The sequence below is a fragment of the Panulirus ornatus genome, chromosome 14 (genome assembly GCF_036320965.1).
Source record: "Panulirus ornatus isolate Po-2019 chromosome 14, ASM3632096v1, whole genome shotgun sequence".
NCBI lineage: Eukaryota > Metazoa > Arthropoda > Malacostraca > Decapoda > Palinuridae > Panulirus > Panulirus ornatus.
Window position 1 is genome coordinate 40367199 of NC_092237.1, and position 22017 is coordinate 40389215.

Below are 22017 nucleotides of genomic sequence, written 5' to 3' on the forward strand. Positions count from 1 at the left end.
CATGAACCTGTTCAACACCATGGTGTATCTGTTCAACACCATGATGAACCTGTTCAACATCATGATGAACCTGCATAGCACCATGATGAACCTGTTTAACATCATGATGAACCTCTTCAACATCATGACAAACCTATTCAACTTTATGAAGAACCTGTTCAACATCATAATGAACCTGTTCAGCACCATGATGAACCTGTTCAACACATGATGAACCTGTTCAATATTATGAAGAACCTGTTCAACATCATAATGAACCTGTTCAACACCATGATGAACCTGTTCAACACATGATGAACCTGTTCAACATCATGATGAACCTGTTCAACACCATAATGAAACTGTTCATCATGATGAGTCTGTTCAACAACATGATGAACTTGTTCAACACTATGATAAACCTGTTCAGCACCAAGATGAACCTGCTCAACACAATGATAAACCTGTTCAACTCCATGATCAACCTGTTCATCATGATGAATCAGTTCAACATCATGATGAACCTGTTCAACACTATGATAAACCTGTTCAGCACCAAGATGAACCTGTTCAACATCATGATGAACCTGTTCAACACCGTGATGAACCTGCTCAACACCATGATAAACCTGTTAAGTACCATGATGAGCCAGTTGAACATCATGATGAACCTGTTCAACACCATGATGAGTCTGTTCAACACCATGATGAACCTGTTCAACACCATGATAAACATGTTCAGCACCAAGATGAACCTGCTCAACACCATGATAAACTTGTTTAGCACCATGGTGAACCTGTTCAACACCATGATAAGCCTGTTCATCACCATGATGATCCTGTTCATCATGATGAGTCTGTTCAACACCATGATGAACCTGTTCAACACTATGATAAACCTGTTCAGCACTATGATAAGCCTGTTCAGAACCAAGATGAACCTGCTCAACACCATGATAAACCTGTTCAGCACCATGATGAACCTGTTCAACACCATGGTCAACAGGTTACTGGAACGATTCAGACACTTAGCTAAGTTGGAATTACGCTGGCTCACAGCCATGTAACGTGAGGTATCCAGGCAGGCAGTTTAAGCCTTCACATCCTTTTTGATAATTATAATTTAGTGTTACATGTGACTTGTCTCCCTAAAGTACAGTCATCTGTTGACCCTGAGATCAGGTGAGTAAGCCAAGTGATCAGGTAAGATGAAAGAAAGGATGTGTGGGTGATGTTCAGGAACTGGCAAGACGTTTCTCATGATCCTACCTGGGAAATGTCTCAAGCAGCAGAGAGTATGTGAGGAACGCCAGGGAACAGTGATCGGTAAACTATGTAAACAGACGAGATGATGAGGTGATGATGAGGGACACTTACCTAACGCTTATGGTCTAACCATATGAATACATAATGCAACACTAATGGCACGATATACACTAGTAGGTCTCACTGGGTGACATTAACAGGACAAACCGTAAGGAAGGATCACATGATGTAAGGAGCAAAGTTGAATGATCTTGATAAGCGACATTTGGTGAGGTCGGATGAACAATGCAGATGGTAATGTTAGTCAAACATGGTCACTTTACTGTGTGACGTTTCATTAATTGAACTGTAAATATCATATGCGCTGGGAAAAAAAAAATTAACTTTTCTTTTTTTCACGCTATTGTCTTTCTTCTCTTGTATAGGAAGATTCCTATATATAGTTAAGCCTCCTATGACATAATAACTCAAATTTCTCTATATTAGATTCTATCAGGTTCTCTTCTACTTCATCTGTAGAGTATTTCAGTGTGCTTTTGAGCTTGTAAAAACTACATCATGCATTGAGGAGCAAGAAATGTCAAGGATGAAAGAAGTGGTGTAGCTATCTTCTTTAGAAACGATAATGCTGTGTGAGTGGCAACGATTATTCGATTATTAGAATTAATGATCTAGCAATGAGGGTTTCAGAGTTCGTATCCAACAGAATTTCACCACAAGACATTATACAGCAATGTGGATAAGAAATTAGAGTAGTTTTAAGAAAGAATAGACGTTAAAAGATTTTCAAGACATATAAACTATACTGTTTTACGCAAAATCCATGTATGATTTCCCTTTCTTAAGGTAGAGTGATATAAGAATAATTTACCATCCAAAACTAACGTGCTGCTTCCCATCTTCAAGCAAGGTCTCCTGTACAAAATCTTCCTCCATTGTTTTGATTCTGAATCATGTGATGGCGTTACACATGGGGCAGTTATTATCATGATGGTGCATAATGATGCACATCATAGCAGATCATGGAAGCATGACTTAAGGGTAACCCCGACGTCTCTCAATAGATGGTCCTGATTTAAGCTCAGTAGGAACCTACCCAAAATGATGACTACCATCCAAGGTTCATATGATATATGCGGTGTTATGACTATAGAAAGTTCCTTCCCTCAGGTTCCATCTGGCTGGGTCGTGGTCTGTGAATGACACTTGGCCTACCAACAGCCACCAAGTGAAGGGTGGACTTGTCCCGGACCTTCAGAAGCTCTACACTGACTTCCAGGGGCGTCAGCTGGTGGTCACCACCAACAACAACTGGCCCTTCTTCAAGATCACGAAGCTGGAGAATGGCACCGTCATACCCATCTCTGGTATCGACTTCAGTGTCATCAACAACCTTGGTGAAAAGCTCAACTTCACGTTAGTACAGTCGGCTCACGATATGCAGGGATTCACAGAGTCGGCTGGCATATTCAGTGTAAATATGGTGGTTAGTCATAGTTTCCCGTGTCGGAAAATATTCTCAGAATACACTTGCCGAAAAATATCTCCACAAGTAGTGGAAAATCAGTAAAAAATTATCGATTCATTTTGGATTCTTGGTGGCCGTGTAACCTGCACTACATTGATCCTATCAAAACAGAGGCAGACGAAACAGACCTTATTATCATAATACCATGCTTTTCATGATCAGTTTTACCCATCAGCTGCACAGTTTATCAGAAATCTCTGCATCCTTGTATAGATGTGTATAACATACATTATTAAAGAAAATACTGATTTGTATGGTGTTAAGGCGATCGGGAAGTGAGAATACAGTAATCAAAATATTTTCAAGGTGAGATTTCCCTCTGTGTACAACCAAAGACAACACATTTATTGCCTCTTTCCAAGCGTGACTTCACTCTATAGATACAATGAGCACATTACATACGTGCGCATTGTTTATATATCATTCACACAAAGAGAACAGGTGAGCAAATAGTTTTATCAAGAAAAAGATTAGTATTAGCACTTGCTCGCCAACCCTCGTCGAGGACAGACGTGTCCTACTGACGCGCTCGCGAACCCAATTTCAGACGGATTTTTTTTGTGTGCCGCTTAGTGACCCATTTGAATCAGTAAAATCGCTTGAATCTTAGTGAAATCTACTTGTACTTAGTAAAAAATTTTGAAGCTTAATGAAAATCCTAGAAGATGGCTCCAGCTTCTCGAGTTGCCTGCTCTAGATGGCATTGGGAGTTCACCTTGGACTTTCTTCTCAGAAGAAGGTGAGTACACTTCTTGTTTGTATTGCAACCTATTTGATAAGCTTTCAGTAGGTTTTCTGAAATCAGATGTTAGGATAAAACGGTGGGAAGAGGAAGCTGGGTTCTTAACGGAGAAAGCGGTGCTATACAGGAAACAGACACAGGTATATCATCAAAGGTCGACAGTTTAGATAGTAGGATAGCAACCGTAAAGACGAAGTTAGAAAAAACTTCCATCCTCCATCCTGCAAGGAAAATGCCGCCGCATTACTGAACAACCGAACGAACTCTCCTCTCACAATAAGTTTAGCGTACTAGATGATGAAGCACAGGATGATCGTAGCATCATCCTCGGTGCGACTCAATAGTCAGACATCAGGACCAGGAGTTCTATGCGAAGGTTACAAAATAGGAGGAACTTCTGTTATACAGGTGCTAAGATAAAACTCGTCCTAACTCTATAGTCAGACTTCAGGACCAGGAGTTCTGTGCGAAGGTTAGAAATAGGAAGAACTTGTGATATACAGGTGCTAAGATAAATCACGTCCTAGATAAGCTTGACGATATAGTCTCAAACAATCCCGAGGATATGATTTTTGTCGTTCAGACTGGGGACGAACAATGCAGTTAATGGGAGATCGGAAGAAATAGTAGCGAAGTATAGGGGCTTCTTGATAAGTTCAAAGTCGTAGGAAGTTCATAATATCAGGATTGCTGCAAAGGTGTGACGTCGATTCCTGTACCCTCTGTAGAGTGCTAGGGATAAACAGAAGAATCGCAGCTCTCTGTAGGGAGGAGGATAGTGTGTTTAGTATAGGCCTGCGGGACCATTTTAGTCATGATAGATCTCTGTACGTTAGTGATGGTCTTCACTTCAATGGAATAGGATTAGCTTGCCTTGGTAGAGTACTGGATGAGAATCTTAGGACTTTTTTTGATAAACTACTCAGGATAGCAAATCACAGTCGAGCTAACGAAGGAACCAGGAGAGTGGAGGAGGGTGAGGGGATAGGTGTGGGAGGCGGGTCGGTGCAGGTGGAATCTGAGTGTGAACGGGATCTGAGGAACAAAGCATCCAGTTTAACCACTATGATAGTAGCGGTAGAGGATGGATGGGACTTTTGCGGGAGTAGCGGTAACCTCACAGGCAGAGGAATTAGCAAAGAAAGGTCAAGTTGGGTCAGTTGAGGACAGCTCAGTAGCGTGTTAGCACAGCTAGAGGTCAACTCTCAGGTAACTTTCAGGAACAAGGCTGGTAAGGTGTCGTGCAGGGAGGGTCAGAGTAAGGCGGCGAAGCCAAAACAGATGGAGAACCGTCTCTCTCCCGCTGCTGCACACTCAGGCATTAACAATGACACATATCGACAGCAAAAAAAAAGGGCAAATTCAGTCCAGAAATCAACTCCAAAGAAAATAAGTTTAATATGCACAAATGCCCTGAGCATCATTACGAAATGTGATGCATTTACTGAAAAACTGAACATTATTGCAATCTCAGAGACGTGGGAAAAGTCTGACAGTAGATACTTAATCGCCGAGTTAGCAACACCCGGATACAAACTATTCACGAAAGATTGCTTGTACATGGTAGGTGGTGGAGTTTTGATCTACTTTGATAACAACCAAAGTGCTATTAAGCAAAGTAGACACACACACTTACGACTCTATCAACATTGACATTACTGACAAGTTCAAAAGTAACCTACGTCTCGGTGTTACCTACAGACCTCCTAAGCAAAGAGAAGACGATAATAAGATGTTATACAATGAAATCAAAGCTTTAGTAAACAGTAAAGAGGTTATAATAGTAGGAGACTTCAACAGTCCAAACATATACTGGAACACGTTAACAGGTGACCGAGAGGGAACAAGACCTAACGGAACTGATTGAAGACGCTATTCTAGAACAGTTAATTGAAAAACCAACTAGAGGTAAAGACATTCTTGATCTTGTCCGCACCAGTGACACAAACTTAATCAACTCTTGCGAAGTAAGCGAGAGTTTGCCAAACAGTGAAAACAGTTTGATTAGATTATGAAATAAATAAGAACAAACTCTTGATTCCAGATTACAGGCAAGCAGATTTTGAAAACACTAGACATGACGTTTACACAGTAGAGGAAATGTGGAATAGATAAAAAAAAAAAAGATATTACTCGAGATTGAAAGTGACATATTCCACGAATTACCAAGACAACTTACAATATTTCTAAGCCATCATAGATGACTAGGAGAATAGAAGGACTAATTGGCTAAAAGAAGAAAACATGAGAAATTCCAATCAATGGGAACCAATGAAAGTCGCAAGGAATTAATCGAAATTCAAAGAAAGTGTAAGAAGGTCATAAGACAGGGTAAACGCGAGGAAGAAGAAAGGATTTCCTTGAAAGTTAAGAATAATCCTAAGAAATTCTTCAAATATGTAAGACAAAGTAAGATAGAAAAAGAAGAAATTGGACCATTACGAAGCGAACATGACACACTAACGACTGACGACAAGGAAATGGCTGCCATAGTAAATAATTCCTTTAACGCCATATTTACAATTGAAGAAACATCTCGAATACCACAACCAATGAAAATGTTTCAAGGATCTGATGAAGATGAGTTGAAGGTAAGAGAAATAAGAGCTCTGAAGTACTTACATAACTGGGACCATTAAATCCTAACAAATCTTACGGCAAAGAAAACTTAGCTCCAAGATTTTTAAGGGGGTCAGGTGACAGCTGATATAACCCATAACAAAAGTATTCAACAAATCTTTATCGGATGGTCAGATGCCAACTGACTGGAAACTAGCAAATTGTGTGCCTTGAATTACCACCCAATTAGCCTTACGTCAGTGTTAGGTAAAATAGTGGTAGAAATAATACGAGATAAAATTGTCACGTTTCTAGATCACAAAATTATATCGGACAACCATATCTGTTTCCTCAATAGAAGATCCTGCCTAACGAAATTGCTGGAATTGTCTAATGCTATCAATCAGAAACGGGACGAAAAAGTACCGTCAGTTGTAGTATATCTAGATTTCCAAAATGCTTTCGATAAAGTACCTCAAAAGAGACATTTACTCAAAGCACACGGAAGAAAGCAGCGTTTAGTATTGAAAGCGTAGCCTCACATTGGCGAGACGTAACGAGCGGTGTGCCTCAGGGGTCGTACCTAGGCCCAATTCTTTTCATAATATACATTGATGACCTAAAACTCGGTCTCATATCTAAGGTCTCCTAATTTGCTGACGGTACTAAACTAGAAGGTAGAGCTGTAAACAGGTTGGATTGCGAAATGATTCAAAGAGATCTGAACTTACTAGAAGAGGGGTCAGACATATGGCAAATGTAATTTTGTGTAGACAAGTATAAAGTTATGCACTTTGGAGACAGAAATATACGTAACGACTACAAACGATTCGGAAACTCTCCATCTAAAGTAAATGAAGAAAAGGACCTTGGAGTTGTCAAGCAAGAAGTAAAAAAGACAACCAAATGTTAGGATTCATAGCCAGACACATAGATTACAAAACACCAAAAACAATTCTCACACCTTATAAGTCTAATAAGACCACACCTTGAATATGCAGTCCAATTTTGGTCCCCAAACTATAAGAATGACGAGGAAAAATTAGAGCAAGTACAAACATTGATCCCATCCCTTAGAAATCTGGCATACGATTGGATCTCTTCGCCTTTAAAAAAAAAACGTAGACTTCGCGGCGATTTAATTCGTGTTCAAAATTCTGAACAAGTTTGATAAAGTAAATCTCGAACATCTTTTGGTAATTGAAGAAAATATGGTTACCAGAACAGATGAAATAGAACTCAAAGCTAAAAGAAGCAGTGCGGACGTGGGAAAAAACTTCTCTTCCTATAGGTGTGTTGAGCACTGGAACTAGTTATCGTCAGACGTAGTGAATGTTAAGACTATAAGTACCTTTAAATGTCGTTAAGACAAACATTTTACACATTCAGGTATACTCTGAGAAAAACGCCAGAAATAAGCGTATAAACGACAGCGGTAACGGGGACAATAGAAGGCTCATATTGCTGCAGCAGGAAGTCGTTGATGGCTTGAAAAATACTGCTGAGTGGAATCACATTTCCTTGTCAAGTTGACTCTCTTTTCTTGCCAGACAGCCTAGTTGTGGGCCAATCAAGCCTCTTGTTGCCGTTCTTTCTCATGTAAAAACACTACAACTGTTCAGTCTTAATTCTAATGATATGTAAATGATCATCGCCTCCTTGTCCTTCTGCCCTGGGGCTACAGAGGTAGAGGGCGCTTACACAACGCATATCAACATGAGGCAGAGGGGAACACACTTTATGGCTTCTTCTCAGGCGTAATTTCACATGATATACGCTAAACACTCTATGCATAACTATTATTTACGTAACATTAACATATCGCAAACATTATTTATGAAAGGTAGAAGTCTATTTTCTTTACGGTGACCGACTTGTCAGGGACAAAACATGACGTAATCAAGGCCATCTGGGTGAAAGAAATGGAAAAAGAAAGTAGAAATCTATCAGGGCTTCGCGGATGTTTGTAAGCTTAACCTTACAGGTAGAAAGGTTATTTGAAGATGGGAAGACAAAGGAGGAAAGAGAATTCCACAGTTTAGGTGCTCGAAGGAAGGAAGACGTGTCATAACAGGCAATCCCCGAGAGGCTTGTCTCCACAGAGAAACTGTTGGAAGCAGCAGACACATGCTACGGGTTCACACGATGGGGATAGAGACAAATGTAGACAGCTCGCGAGAACAATAGCCAAAATGATACCTATAGAATAGAGAGAGAGAGAGAGAGAGAGAGAGAGAGAGAGAGAGAGAGAGAGAGAGAGAGAGAGAGAGAGAGAGAGAGAGAGAGAGAGAGAGAGAGGAGCAACATCGCTCTGTTTGGGAAGGGAAGGGAAGGTTGAAGGATGAAGGTTGATGAGAGTTCATGCCACGAGAATCTGTGAGACGGAAAGCTTTTCATTCCGCTCTGGTCAACAGAGAGGTGGAGGATAAGCCACCCCAGATGTGTGCGCAGTTAGCCATACTTGGTCGAATAAAACTTACGTGTTTATGAAACTGATGCTCACGTGAAAAATAATTACCGGCGTCTACACGCCACCACCAGGATCAGGGAGGCAGACGTTGTGATGTTGATTACGTGAGATTTCCATGATAGAATGGAGGATATGGTTATGACCAACATGCTTACGTTATTATAGAATATAGTAGATGGCATACGTTCAGTGAAAGAAGAAATGGGGAAAGATTTTTTTTCTATTATGTTAGCTGTGACGGCATGGGCAACTTAGGCCCTAATTAAAGCCATCCTATTAATGCAATATATATATATATATATATATATACATATATTATCCCTGGGGACATGGGATAAAGAATACTTCCCACGTATTCCCTGCGTGTCGTAGAAGGCGACTAAAAGCGGAGGGAGCGGGGGGCTGGAAATCCTCCCCTCTTGTTTTCTTTTCTTTCTTTTTTTTTTTAATTTTCCAAAGGAAGGAACAGAGAAGGGGGCCAGGTGAGTGTATTCCCTCAGAGGCCCAGTCCTCTGTTCTTAACGCTACCTTGCTAATGCGGGAAATGGCGAATAGTTTGAAAGAAAGAATATATATATATATATATATATATATATATATATATATATATATATATATATATATATATATATATATATTTTTTTTTTTTTTTTTATACTTTGTCGCTGTCTCCCGCGTTTGCGAGGTAGCGCAAGGAAACAGACGAAAGAAATGGCCCAACCCCCCCCCCATCCACATGTACATACACACGTCCCCACACACAAATATACATACCTACACAGCTTTCCATGGTTTACCCCAGACGCTTCACATGCCTTGATTCAATCCACTGACAGCACGTCAACCCCGGTATACCACATTGCTCCAATTCACTCTATTCCTTGCCCTCCTTTCACCCTCCTGCATGTTCAGGCCCCGATCACACAAAATCTTTTTCACTCCATCTTTCCACCTCCAATTTGGTCTCCCTCTTCTCCTCGTTCCCTCCACCTCCGACACATATATCCTCTTGGTCAATCTTTCCTCACTCATTCTCTCCATGTGCCCAAACCATTTCAAAACACCCTCTTCTGCTCTCTCAACCACGCTCTTTTTATTTCCACACATCTCTCTTACCCTTACGTTACTTACTCGATCAAACCACCTCACACCACACATTGTCCTCAAACATCTCATTTCCAGCACATCCATCCTCCTGCGCACAACTCTATCCATAGCCCACGCCTCGCAAGCATACAACATTGTTGGAACCACTATTCCTTCAAACATACCCATTTTTGCTTTCCGAGATAATGTTCTCGACTTCCACACATTCTTCAAGGCTCCCAAAATTTTCGCCCCCTCCCCCACCCTATGATCCACTTCCGCTTCCATGGTTCCATCCGCTGCCAGATCCACTCCCAGATATCTAAAACACTTCACTTCCTCCAGTCTTTCTCCATTCAAACTCACCTCCCAATTGACTTGACCCTCAACCCTACTGTACCTAATAACCTTGCTCTTATTCACATTCACTCTTAACTTTCTTCTTCCACACACTTTACCAAACTCCGTCACCAGCTTCTGCATATATATATACATATATATATATATATATATATATATATATATATATATATATATATATATATATATATATATATATATATATATATATATTTTATTTTTCATACTATTCGCCATTTCCCGCGTTAGTGAGGTAACGTTAAGAATACAGGACTAAGTCTTTGAGGGAATATCCTCACCTGGCCCCCTCCTCTGTTCCTTCTTTATCATTTTTGCTTTGTCGCTGTCTCCCGCGTTAGCGAGGTAGCGCAAAGAAACAGACGAAAGAATGGCCCAACCCACCCACATATACATGCATGGAAAGGATCACAATTTTGCGCGTGATCAAGATATTCCTATGAGTCCACGGGGAAAAGGAAACACGAAAAGTTTACCAAATGGCGTCCTAGCTTTGTCTCTTCGATGTATATCAACTGACTGTTATATATCTCTCTTGTGTCTCCCCTGATGATGCGATTATTACACGAAAGTGCACTTCGGAACTTTTCGTGTTTCATTTTCCCCTTGGACTCATAGGAATACACATGTATATACATACACGTCCACACACGTAAATATACAATCTCATATATCTCAACGTATACATATATATATACACACACAGACATATACATATATACATATGTACATAATTCATGCTGTCTCCCTTTATTCATTCCCATCGGTACCTCGCCACACATGAAATAACCCCCTCCCCCCTCATGTGTGCGAGGTCGCGCTAGGAAAAGACAAACAAAGGTTACATTCGTTAACTCTCAGTGTCTAGCTGTCATATAATAATGCACCGAAACCACAGCTCCCTTTCCACATCCAGGACCCACAGAACTTTCCATTGTTTACCCTAGACACTTCACACGCCCTGGTTCAATCCATTGACAGCACGTCGACCCCGGTATGCCATATCGTTCCAATTCACTCTACTCCTTGCCCGCCTTTCACCCTTCTGCATGTTCAGGCCCTGATCACTCAAAATCTTTTTTACTCCATCTTTCCACCTCCAATTTGGTCTCCCACTTCTCCTCGTTCCCTCCACCTCAGACACATATATCCTCTTTCTCAATCTTTTCTCACTCATTCTCCCCATGTGGCCAAACCATTTCAAAACACTCTCTTCTGCTCTCTCAACCACACTCTTTTTAATACCACACAACTCTCTTACCCTATTATTACTTACTCGATCAAACCACCTCACAACATATATTGTCCTCAAACATCTTATTTCCAGCACATCCACCCTCCTGTGCACAACACTATCCATAGCCCACGCCTCGCAACCATACAACATTGTTGGAACCACTATTCCTTCAAAGATACCCGTCTTTGCTTTCCTAGATAATGTTCTCGACTTCCACACATTCTTCAAGGCTCCCAGAACTTTCGCGCCCTCCCCCACTTTATGATTCACTTCCGCTATCATGGTTCCATCCGCTGCCAAATCCACTCCCAGATATCTAAAACACTTCACTTCCTCCAGTTTTTCTCCATTCAAACTTACCTCCCAATTGACTTGACCTTCAACCCTGGTGTACCTAATAACCTTGCTCTTATTCACATTTACTCTCAACTTTCTTCTTTCACACACTTTACCAAACTCAGTCACCAGCTTCTGCAGTTTCTTACATGAATCAGCCACCAGTGCCGTATCATCAGCGAACAACTGACTCACTTCCCAAGCTCTCACATCCACAACAGAACGCATTCTTGCCCCTCTTTCCAAGGAACAAATGGGAACTTCAGTGAAGGGGGCCAATGGGGAGGTGATAACAAGTAGTGGTGATGTGAGAAGGAGATGGAGTGATTATTTCGTAGGTTTGTTGAATGTGTTTCATGCTAGAGTGGCGGATATAGGGTGTTTTGATCGGGGTGGTGTGTAAAGTGAGAGGGTTACGGAGAATGCTTTGGTAAACAGAGAAGATGTAGTAAAAGCTTTGTGGAAGATGAAAGCCGGCAAGACTCTGGGTTTGGATGGTACTGCAGTGGAATTTATTTAAAAAAGGGGTGACTGTATTGTTGACTTGTTGGTAAGGTTATCTAATGTGTGTATGGCTCATGGTGAGGTGCCTGAGGATTGGCGGAATGCTTGCATAGCGCTATTGTACAAAGGCAAAGGGGACAAAAGTGAGTGCTCAAATTACAGAGGTATAGGTTTGTTGAGTATTCCTGGGAAATCATATGGGAGGGTATTAATTGAGAGGGTGAAGGCATGTACAGAGCATCAGATTGGGGAAAAGCAGTGTGGTTTCAGAAGTGGTAGAGGATGTGTAGATGAGGTGTTTGCTTTGAAGAATGTATGTGGTAAATACTTAGGAAAGCAAATGGATTTGTGTGTAGCATTTATGGATCTGGAGAAGGCATATGATTGAGTTGATAGAGATACTCTGTGGAAGGTATTAAGAATCTATGGTGTGGGAGGCAAGTTGTTTAAAGCAGCGAAAAGGTTTTATCGAGGATGTAAGGCATGTGTACGTGTAGGAAGAGAGGAAAGTGATTGGTTCTCAGTGAATGTTGGTTTGCGGGAGGGGTGTGTGATGTTTCCATGGTTGTTTGATTTGTTTATGGATGGGGTTGTTAGGGAGGTGAATGAAAGGGTTTTGGGAAGAGGGGAAAGTATGCATTCTGTTGTGGATGAGAGAGCTTGGGAAGTGAGTCAGTTGTTGTTCGCTGATGATACAGCGCTGGTGGCTGATTCGTGTGAGATACTGCAGAAGCTGGTGACTGAGTTTGGGAAAGTGTATGAAAGAAGAAAGCTGAGAGTAAATGTGAATAATAACAAGGTTATCAGGTACACTAGGGTTGAGGGTCAAGACATTTGGGAGGTAAGTTTGAGTGGAGAAAAACTGGAAGAAGTGAAGTGTTTTAGATATTTGGGAGTGGATTTGGCAGCGGATAGAACCATGGAAGCGGAAGTGAATCATAGGGTGGGGGAGGGGGCGAAAGTTCTGAAAGCGTTGAAGAATGTGTGGAAGTCGAAAAGATTATCTCGTAAAGCAAAAATGGGTATGTTTGAAGGAATAGTGGTTCCAAGAATGCTATATGGTTGCGAGGCGTGGGCTATAGATAGAGTTGTGCGGATGAGGGTGGATGTGCTTTGAAATGAGATGTTTGAGGACAATATGTGGTGTGAGGTGTTTTGATCGAGTATGTGAAAATAGAGTAAGAGAGGTGTTTGTTAATAGAAGGATTGTGGTTGAGAGTGCAGAAGAGGGTGTTTTGAAATGGTTTGGTCACATGGTGAGAATGAGCGAGGAAAGATTGAATAAAAGGATATATGTGTCAGAGGTGGAGGGAACGAGGAGAAGTGGGAGAAGCAAGAGGAGGTGGAAAGATGGAGTGAAAAAGATTTTGAGTGATCGGGGCCTGAACATGTAGGAGGGTGAAAGGTGTGCAAGGAATAGAGTGAATTCGAACGATGTGGTATAACAGGGCCGACGTGCTGGATTGAACCAGGGCATATGAAGCGTCTGGTGTAAACCATGGAAAGTTCTGTGGGGCCCGGATGTGGAAAGGGAGCTGTGGTTTCGGTGCATTATTACATGACAGCTAGAGACTGAGTGTGAACGAAAGTGGCCTTTGTTGTCTTTTCCTAGCGCTACCTCGCGCACATTTGGGGGGAGGGGTTTGTTATTTCATGTGTGGCTGGGTGGCGATGGGATTGAATAAAGGCAGACAGTATGAATTATGTACATGTGTATATATGTATATGTCTGTGTATATATATATATATATATATATATATATATATATATATATATATATATATATATATATATATATATATATATATATATATATATATATCGGGGCCTGAACATGCAGGAGGGTGAAAGGAGGGCAAGGAATAGAGTGAATTGGAGCGATGTGGTATACCGGGGTTGACGTGCTGTCAGTGGATTGAATCAAGGCATGTGAAGCGTCTGGGGTAAACCATGGAAAGCTGTGTAGGTATGTATATTTGCGTGTGTGGACGTATGTATATACATGTGTATGGGGGGGTTGGGCCATTTCTTTCGTCTGTTTCCTTGCGCTACCTCGCAGACGCGGGATACGGCGACAGAGTATAATAATAATATAAATATATATATATATATGTATATGTATACGCTACCTCGATAACGCGGGAGATAGCGACAAAGCAAAATGAAATAAAATTATATAATTTATATTTATATTTATATATATATATATATATATATATATATAGATATATATATATATATATATATATATATATATATATATATATATATATATATATATATATATATATATATATATACATTTTTTATTCTTTTATTTTTTTTTTTTGCCGCTGTCTCCCGTGCCTGCTAGGTAGCGCAAGGAAACAGACGAAAAGAAATGGCCCAACCCACCCCCACACACATGCACACACACACACACGTCCACAAACGCAAACATACACACCCACACATCCCAACATACACACATATATACACACACAGACACACACATATACACACATGCACAAAATTCACACTGTTTGCCTCTACTCACCCTCATCGCCACCCCGCCACAAACGGAATAGCATCCCCCTCCCCCCTCATGTGCGCGAGGCAGCGCCAGGAAAAGACAACAAAGGCCCCATTCGCTCAAACTCAGTCTCCAGCTGTCATGCAGTAATGCCTGAAACCACAGCTCCCTTTCCACATCCAGGCCCCACAGAGCTTTCCATGGTTTACCCAAGACGCTTCACATGCCCTGATTCAATCTATTGACACCACGTCGACCCAGGTATACCACATCGATCCAATTCACTCTATTCCTTGCCCGCCTTTCACCCTCCTGCATGTTCAGGCCCCGATCACACAAAATCTTTTTCACTCCATCTTTCCACCTCCAGTTTGGTCTCCCACTTCTCCTCGTTCCCTCCACCTCCGATACATATATCCTCTTGGTCAATCCTTCCTCACTCATTCTCTCCATGCGAGTAAACCATTTCAAAACACCCTCTTCTGCTCTCTCAACCACGCTCCTTTTATTTCCACACATCTCTCTTACCGTTACATTACTTACTTAATCAAACCACCTCACACCACATATTGTCCTCAAACATCTCATTTCCAGCACATCCACCCTCATGCGCACAACTCTATCCATAGCCCACGTCTCGCAACCGTACAACATTGTTGGAACCACTATTCCTTCAAACATACCCATTTTTGCTTTCCGAGATAATGTTCTCGACTTCCACACATTCTTCAAGGCTCCCAGGATTTTCGCCCCCTCCCCCACCCTATGATTCACTTCCGCTTCCATGGTTCCTTCCGCTGCCAGATCCACTCCTAGATATCTAAAACACTTTACTTCCTCCAGTTTTTCTCCATTCAAACTTACCTCCCAATTGACTTGACCCTCAACCCTACTGTTCCTAATAACCTTGCTCTTATTCACATATACTCTTAACTTTCTTCTATCACACACTTTACCAAACTTCTGCAGTTTCTCACATGAATCAGCCACCAGCGCTGTATCATCAGCGAACAACAACTGACTCACTTTCCAAGCTCTCTCATCCCCAACAGACTGCATAATTGCCCCTCTTTCCAAAACTCTTGCATTCACCTCCCTAACAACGCCATCCATAAACAAATTAAACGACCATGGAGATATCATACACCCTTGCCGCAAACCTACATTCACTGAGAACCAATCACTTTCCTCTCTTCCTACACGTACACATGCCTTATATCCTTGATAAAAACTTTTCACTGCTTCTAACAACTTGCCTCCCACACCATATATTCTTAAAATCTTCCACAGAGCATCTCTATCAACTCTACCATATGCCTTCTCCAGATCAATAAATGCTACATACAAATCCATTTGCTTTTCTAAGTAATTCTCACATACATTTTTCAAAGCAAACACCTCATCCACACATCCTCTACCACTTCTGAAACCACACTGCTCTTCCCCAATCTGATGCTCTGTATATGCGTTCACCCTCTCAATCAATATCCTCCCATATGATATCCCTAGAATACTCAACAAACTTATACCTCTCTAATATGAGCACTCACTTTTATCCCTGTTGCTTTTGTACAATGGCACTATGCAAGCATTCCGCCAATCCTAAGGCACCTCACCATGAGCCATAAACACATTAGATAACCTTGCCAACCAGTTAACAATAAATTCCGCTGCAATACCATCCAAACCCGCTGCCTTGCCGACTTTCATCCTCCGCAAAGCTTTTGCTACATCTTCCCTGTTTAACAAATCATTTTCCCTAACCCTCTCACTTTGCACGCCACAGCGACCAAAACACCACATATCTACCACTCTATCATCAAACACATTCAACAAACCTTCAAAATACTCACACCATATCCTTCTCAGATCACCACTACTTGTTATCACCTCCCCATTAGCCCCTTTCACTGATGTTCCCGTGTGTTCCCTCGTCTTACGCACTTTATTTACCTCCTTCGAAAACATCTTTTTATTCTCCCTAAAAATTCATGATCCTCTCTAACCCCAACTCTCATTTGCCCTCTTTTTCACCTCTTACACCTTTCTCTCGACCTCCTGCCTCTTTCTAATATACCTCTCCCATTTATTTCCACTATTCCCAGCAGAAATCATCCAAATGCCTCTCTCTTCTCTTTCTTTAATAATCTTATATCTTCATCACACCACTCACTACCCTTTCTAACCTATCCACTTCCCACGCTTCTCATGCCACAAGCATCTTTTCCACAAGCATCTTTTCCACAAGCCATCACTGCTTCCCTAAATACATCCCATTCCTCCCCCACTCCCCTTACGTCCTCTGTTCTCACATTTTTCCATTCTGTACTCAGTCCCTGATGATACTTCATCAAACAAGTCTCCTTCCTCAGCTCACTTCCTCTCACCACTCTCTTCACATCAACAATCACTCTTCATATCTGAAAAGCCTCTACAAATCCTCAATTCTATATATATATATATATATATATATATATATATATATATATATATATATATATATATATATATATATATATATATATATATATATATATATTTATATATTGGGCAAGGGATATATATATATATATATATATATATATATATATATATATATATATATATATATATATATATATATATATATATATATATATATATATATATATGTATATGGAGAGGAAGGATGGACAAGGAGTTACAGAAAAGACAACGTCACCTTCCACTGAGAACGTTCGGGAGGACAGAATGACGCGTTGGGGGTGGCACGACATGATGCAAGGGCTGCACCGAAAACCACTCCAGAAGATAAGACGAGGCTCATTCAGCTGTGAAACTATCACAAAAAATATCAAAAATATCAAACTGTGCTGCCTGCAAGACTCTGACAGAATCTTTCAACAAGCACAAGAAAACTTGGTCAACTGTATCGTACCTCATCAAGATCATCGTGTGTCAAGACATCATATAAAGCGCCTCTTCGCAAACGGAACTACCTTGGCCCACCAGTGATGCTACTACGTTTGTGAATCAAGAACCATTGCAACACAAACCTCGCCAGGTGGTAGAGTTTCCCGCAGTGTATCGAGACAGACTTCCCCAGAACTTTTTTAAAGGGGAAGTAAATGTTTATAGTTGTGTTACTGGAGTGATAGTTTTCATACATGGTGTTTTGACAAGAAAATAGTGAAATTGGAAAAAATGTAGCTTAGTCATTGAAGCTTATTGATACAGTGGTTAAACTGATGAGAACTGCTATTGACGTTTGTGTAAATAAATTATACATTTCCTTTTTCCATAGCCAGAGGTTGATCCATTATGTGACATTCATTTTTTCATTCATTTCAAGCTAGAAGTTTCAGTTTTTTTAAATTGTTTCTTACATTTCTCAAATGTATATATATGTATGTGTGTGTGTGTGTATATGTGCGTATGTATGTGTATGTGTGTGTATGTGTATATGTATATATATATATGTATATTATCCCTGGGGATAGGGGTGAAAGAATACTTCCCACGTATTCCTCGCGTGTCGTAGAAAGCGACTAAAGGGGACGGGAGCGGGGGGCCAGAAATCCTCCCCTCCTTGTATTTTTTAACTTTCTAAAATGGGAAACAGAAGAAGGAGTCACGCGGGGAGTGCTCATCCTCCTCGAAGGCTCAGATTGGGGTGCCTAAATGTGTGTGGATGTAACCAAGATGTGAAAAAAGGAGAGATAGGTAGTATGTTTGAGGAAAGGAACCTAGATGTTTTAGCTCTGAGTGAAACGAAGCTCAAGGGTAAAGGGGAAGAGTGGTTTGGGAATGTCTGGGGAGTAAAGTCAGGGGTTAGTGAGAGGACAAGAGCAAGGGAAGGAGTAGCAATACTCCTGAAACAGGAGTTGTGGGAGTATGTGATAGAATGTAAGAAAGTAAATTCTTGATTAATATGGGTAAAAATGAAAGTTGATGGAGAGAGGTGGGTGATTATTGGTGCATAAGCACCTGTGCATGAGAAGAAAGATCATGAGAGGCAAGTGTTTTGGGAGCAGCTGAATGAGTGTGTTAGTTGTTTTGATGCACGAGACCGGGTTATAGTGATGGGAGATTTGAATGCAAAGGTGAGTAATGTGGCAGTTGAGGGAAAAATTGGTATACATGGGGTGTTCAGTGTTGTAAATGGAAATGGTGAAGAGCCTGTAGATTTATGTGCTGAAAAAGGACTGATGATTGGGAATACCTGGTTTAAAAAGCGAGATATACATATGTATACTTATGTAAGTAGGAGAGATGGCCAGAGAGCGTTATTGGATTACGTGTTAATTGACAGACGCGCGAAAGAGAGACTTTTGGATGTTAATGTGCTGAGAGGTGCAACTGGAGGGATGTCTGATCATTATCTTGTGGAGGCTAAGGTGAATATTTGTATGGGATTTCAGAAAAGAAGAGTGAATGTTGGGGTGAAGAGGGTGGTGAGAGTAAGTGAGCTTGGGAAGGAGACTTGTGTGAGGAAGTACCAGGAGAGACTGAGTACAGAATGGAAAAAGGTGAGAACAATGGAAGTAAGGGGAGTGGGGGAGGAATGGGATGTATTTAGGGAATCAGTGATGGGTTGCGCAAAAGATGCTTGTGGCATGAGAAGAGTGGGAGGTGGGTTGATTAGAAAGGGTAGTGAGTGGTGGGATGAGGAAGTAAGAGTATTAGTGAAAGAGAAGAGAGAGGCATTTGGACGATTTTTGCAGGGAAAAAATGCAATTGAGTGGGAGATGTATAAAAGAAAGAGACAGGAGGTCAAGAGAAAGGTGCAAGAGGTGAAAAAAAGGGCAAATGAGAGATGGAGTGAGAGAGTATCATTAAATTTTGGGGAGAATAAAAAGATGTTCTGGAAGGAGGTAAATAAAGTGCGTAAGACAAGGGAGCAAATGGGAACTACAGTGAAGGGCGCAAATGGGGAGGTGATAACAAGTAGTGGTGATGTGAGAAGGAGATGGAGTGAGTATTTTGAAGGTTTGTTGAATGTGTTTGATGATAGAGTGGCAGATATAGGGTGTTTTGGTCGAGGTGCTATGCAAAGTGAGAGGGTTAGGGAAAATGATTTGGTAAACAGAGAAGAGTTAGTAAAAGCTTTGCGGAAGATGGGATTTCTCATATATATATATATATATATATATATATATATATATATATATATATATATATATATATATATATATATATATATATATATATATATATATATATATATATATATATATATATATATATTGGTGAGAGTAAATGACGTGAAGGGTGTATGTGAGGAATGAGATGCAGCAGGTTTGGATGGTATTGCAGTGGAATTTATTAAAAAAGGGGGTGACTGTATTATTGACTGGTTGGTATGGTTATTCAATGTATGTATGACTCATGGTGAGGTGCCTGAGGATTGGCGGAATGCGTGCATAGTGCCATTGTACAAAGGCAAAGGGGATAAGAGTGAGTGCTCAAATTACAGAGGTATAAGTTTGTTGAGGTGTTTGCTTTGAAGAATGTATGTGAGAAATACTTAGAAAAGCAAATGGATTTGTATGTAGCATTTATGGATCTGGAGAAGGCATATGATAGAGTTGATAGAGATGCTCTGTGGAAGGTATTAAGAATATATGGTGTGGGAGGAAAGTTGTTAGAAGCAGTGAAAAGTTTTTTATCGAGGATGTAAGGCATGTGTACGTGTAGGAAGAGAGGAAAGTGATTGGTTCTCAGTGAATGTAGGTTTGCGGCAGGGGTGTGTGATGTCTCCATGGTTGTTTAATTTGTTTATGGATGGGGTTGTTAGGGAGGTAAATGCAAGAGTTTTGGAAAGAGGGGCAAGTATGAAGTCTGTTGGGGATGAGAGAGCTTGGGAAGTGAGTCAGTTGTTGTTCGCTGATGATACAGCGCTGGTGGCTGATTCATGTGAGAAACTGCAGAAGCTGGTGACTGAGTTTGGTAAAGTGTGTGGAAGAAGAAAGTTAAGAGTAAATGTGAATAAGAGCAAGGTTATTAGGTACAGTAGGGTTGAGGGTCAAGTCAATTGGGAGGTGAGTTTGAATGGAGAAAAACTGGAGGAAGTGAAGTGTTTTAGATATCTGGGAGTGGATCTGGCAGCGGATGGAACCATGGAAACGGAAGTGGATCATAGGGTGGGGGAGGGGGCGAAAATTCTGGGGGCCTTGAAGAATGTGTGGAAGTCGAGAACATTATCTCGGAAAGCAAAAATGGGTATGTTTGAAGGAATAGTGGTTCCAACTATGTTGTATGGTTGCGAGGCGTGGGCTATGGATAGAGTTGTGCGCAGGAGGATGGATGTGCTGGAAATGAGATGTTTGAGGACAATGTGTGGTGTGAGGTGGTTTGATCGAGTGAGTAACGTAAGGGTAAGAGAGATGTGTGGAAATAAAAAGAGCGTGGTTGAGAGAGCAGAAGAGGGTGTTTTGAAGTGGTTTGGGCACATGGAGAGAATGAATGAGGAAAGATTGACCAAGAGGATATATGTGTCGGAGGTGGAGGGAACGAGGAGAAGAGGGAGACCAAATTGGAGGTGGAAAGATGGAGTGAAAAAGATTTTGTGTGATCGGGGCCTGAACATGCAGGAGGGTGAAAGGAGGGCAAGGAATAGAGTGAATTGGAGCGATGTGGTATACCGGGGTTGACGTGCTGTCAGTGGATTGAATCAAGGCATGTAAAGGGTCTGGGGTAAACCATGGAAAGCTGTGTAAGTATGTATATTTGCGTGTGTGGACGTATGTATATACATGTGTATGGGGGGGGGGGGTTGGGCCATTTCTTTCGTCTGTTTCCTTGCGCTACCTCGCAAACGCGGGAGACAGCGACAAAGTATAATAATAATAATAATAAGTTTGTTGAGTATTCCTGGTAAATTATATGGGAGGGTATTGATTGAGAGGGTGAAGGCATGTACAGAACATCAGATTGGGGAAGAGCAGTGTGGTTTCAGAAGTGGTAGAGGATGTGTGGATCAGGTGTTTGCTTTGAAGAATGTATGTGTGTAATACTTAGAAAAGCAAATGGATTTGTATGTAGCATTTATGGATCTGGAGAAGGCATATGATAGAATTGATAGTAATGCTCTGTGGAGGGTATTAAGAATATATGGTGTAGGAGGCAAGTTGTTAGAAGCAGTGAAAAGTTTTTATTGAGGATGTAAGGCATGTGTACGTGTAGGAAGAGAGGAAAGTGATTGGTTCTCAGTGAATGTAGGTTTGCGGCCGGGGTGTGTGATGTCTCCATGGTTGTTTAATTTGTTTATGGATGGGGTTGTTAGGGAGGTGAATGCAAGAGTTTTGGAAAGAAGGGCAAGTATGAAGTCTGTTGGGGATGAGAGAGCTTGGGAAGTGAGTCAGTTGTTGTTCGCTGATGATACAGCGCTGGTGGCTGATTCGTGTGAGAAACTGCAGAAGCTGGTGACTGAGTTTGGTA

At 41.1% G+C, this 22017-nt stretch overlaps 1 protein-coding gene across 1 annotated transcript in view; it reads left to right on the plus strand.

The window, feature by feature from the left end:
• Positions 1-1400: 1400 nt before the first annotated feature.
• The window catches only part of LOC139753536 (glutamate receptor ionotropic, delta-2-like), a 151857-nt gene continuing 131240 nt past the window's right edge, over positions 1401-22017 (plus strand). Inside the window, exons 1-2 of the mRNA XM_071670184.1 lie at positions 1401-1432; positions 2467-2661. Coding sequence (XP_071526285.1) covers positions 1401-1432; positions 2467-2661 — 227 coding nt within the window. The remainder of the gene's footprint in view (positions 1433-2466; positions 2662-22017) is intronic.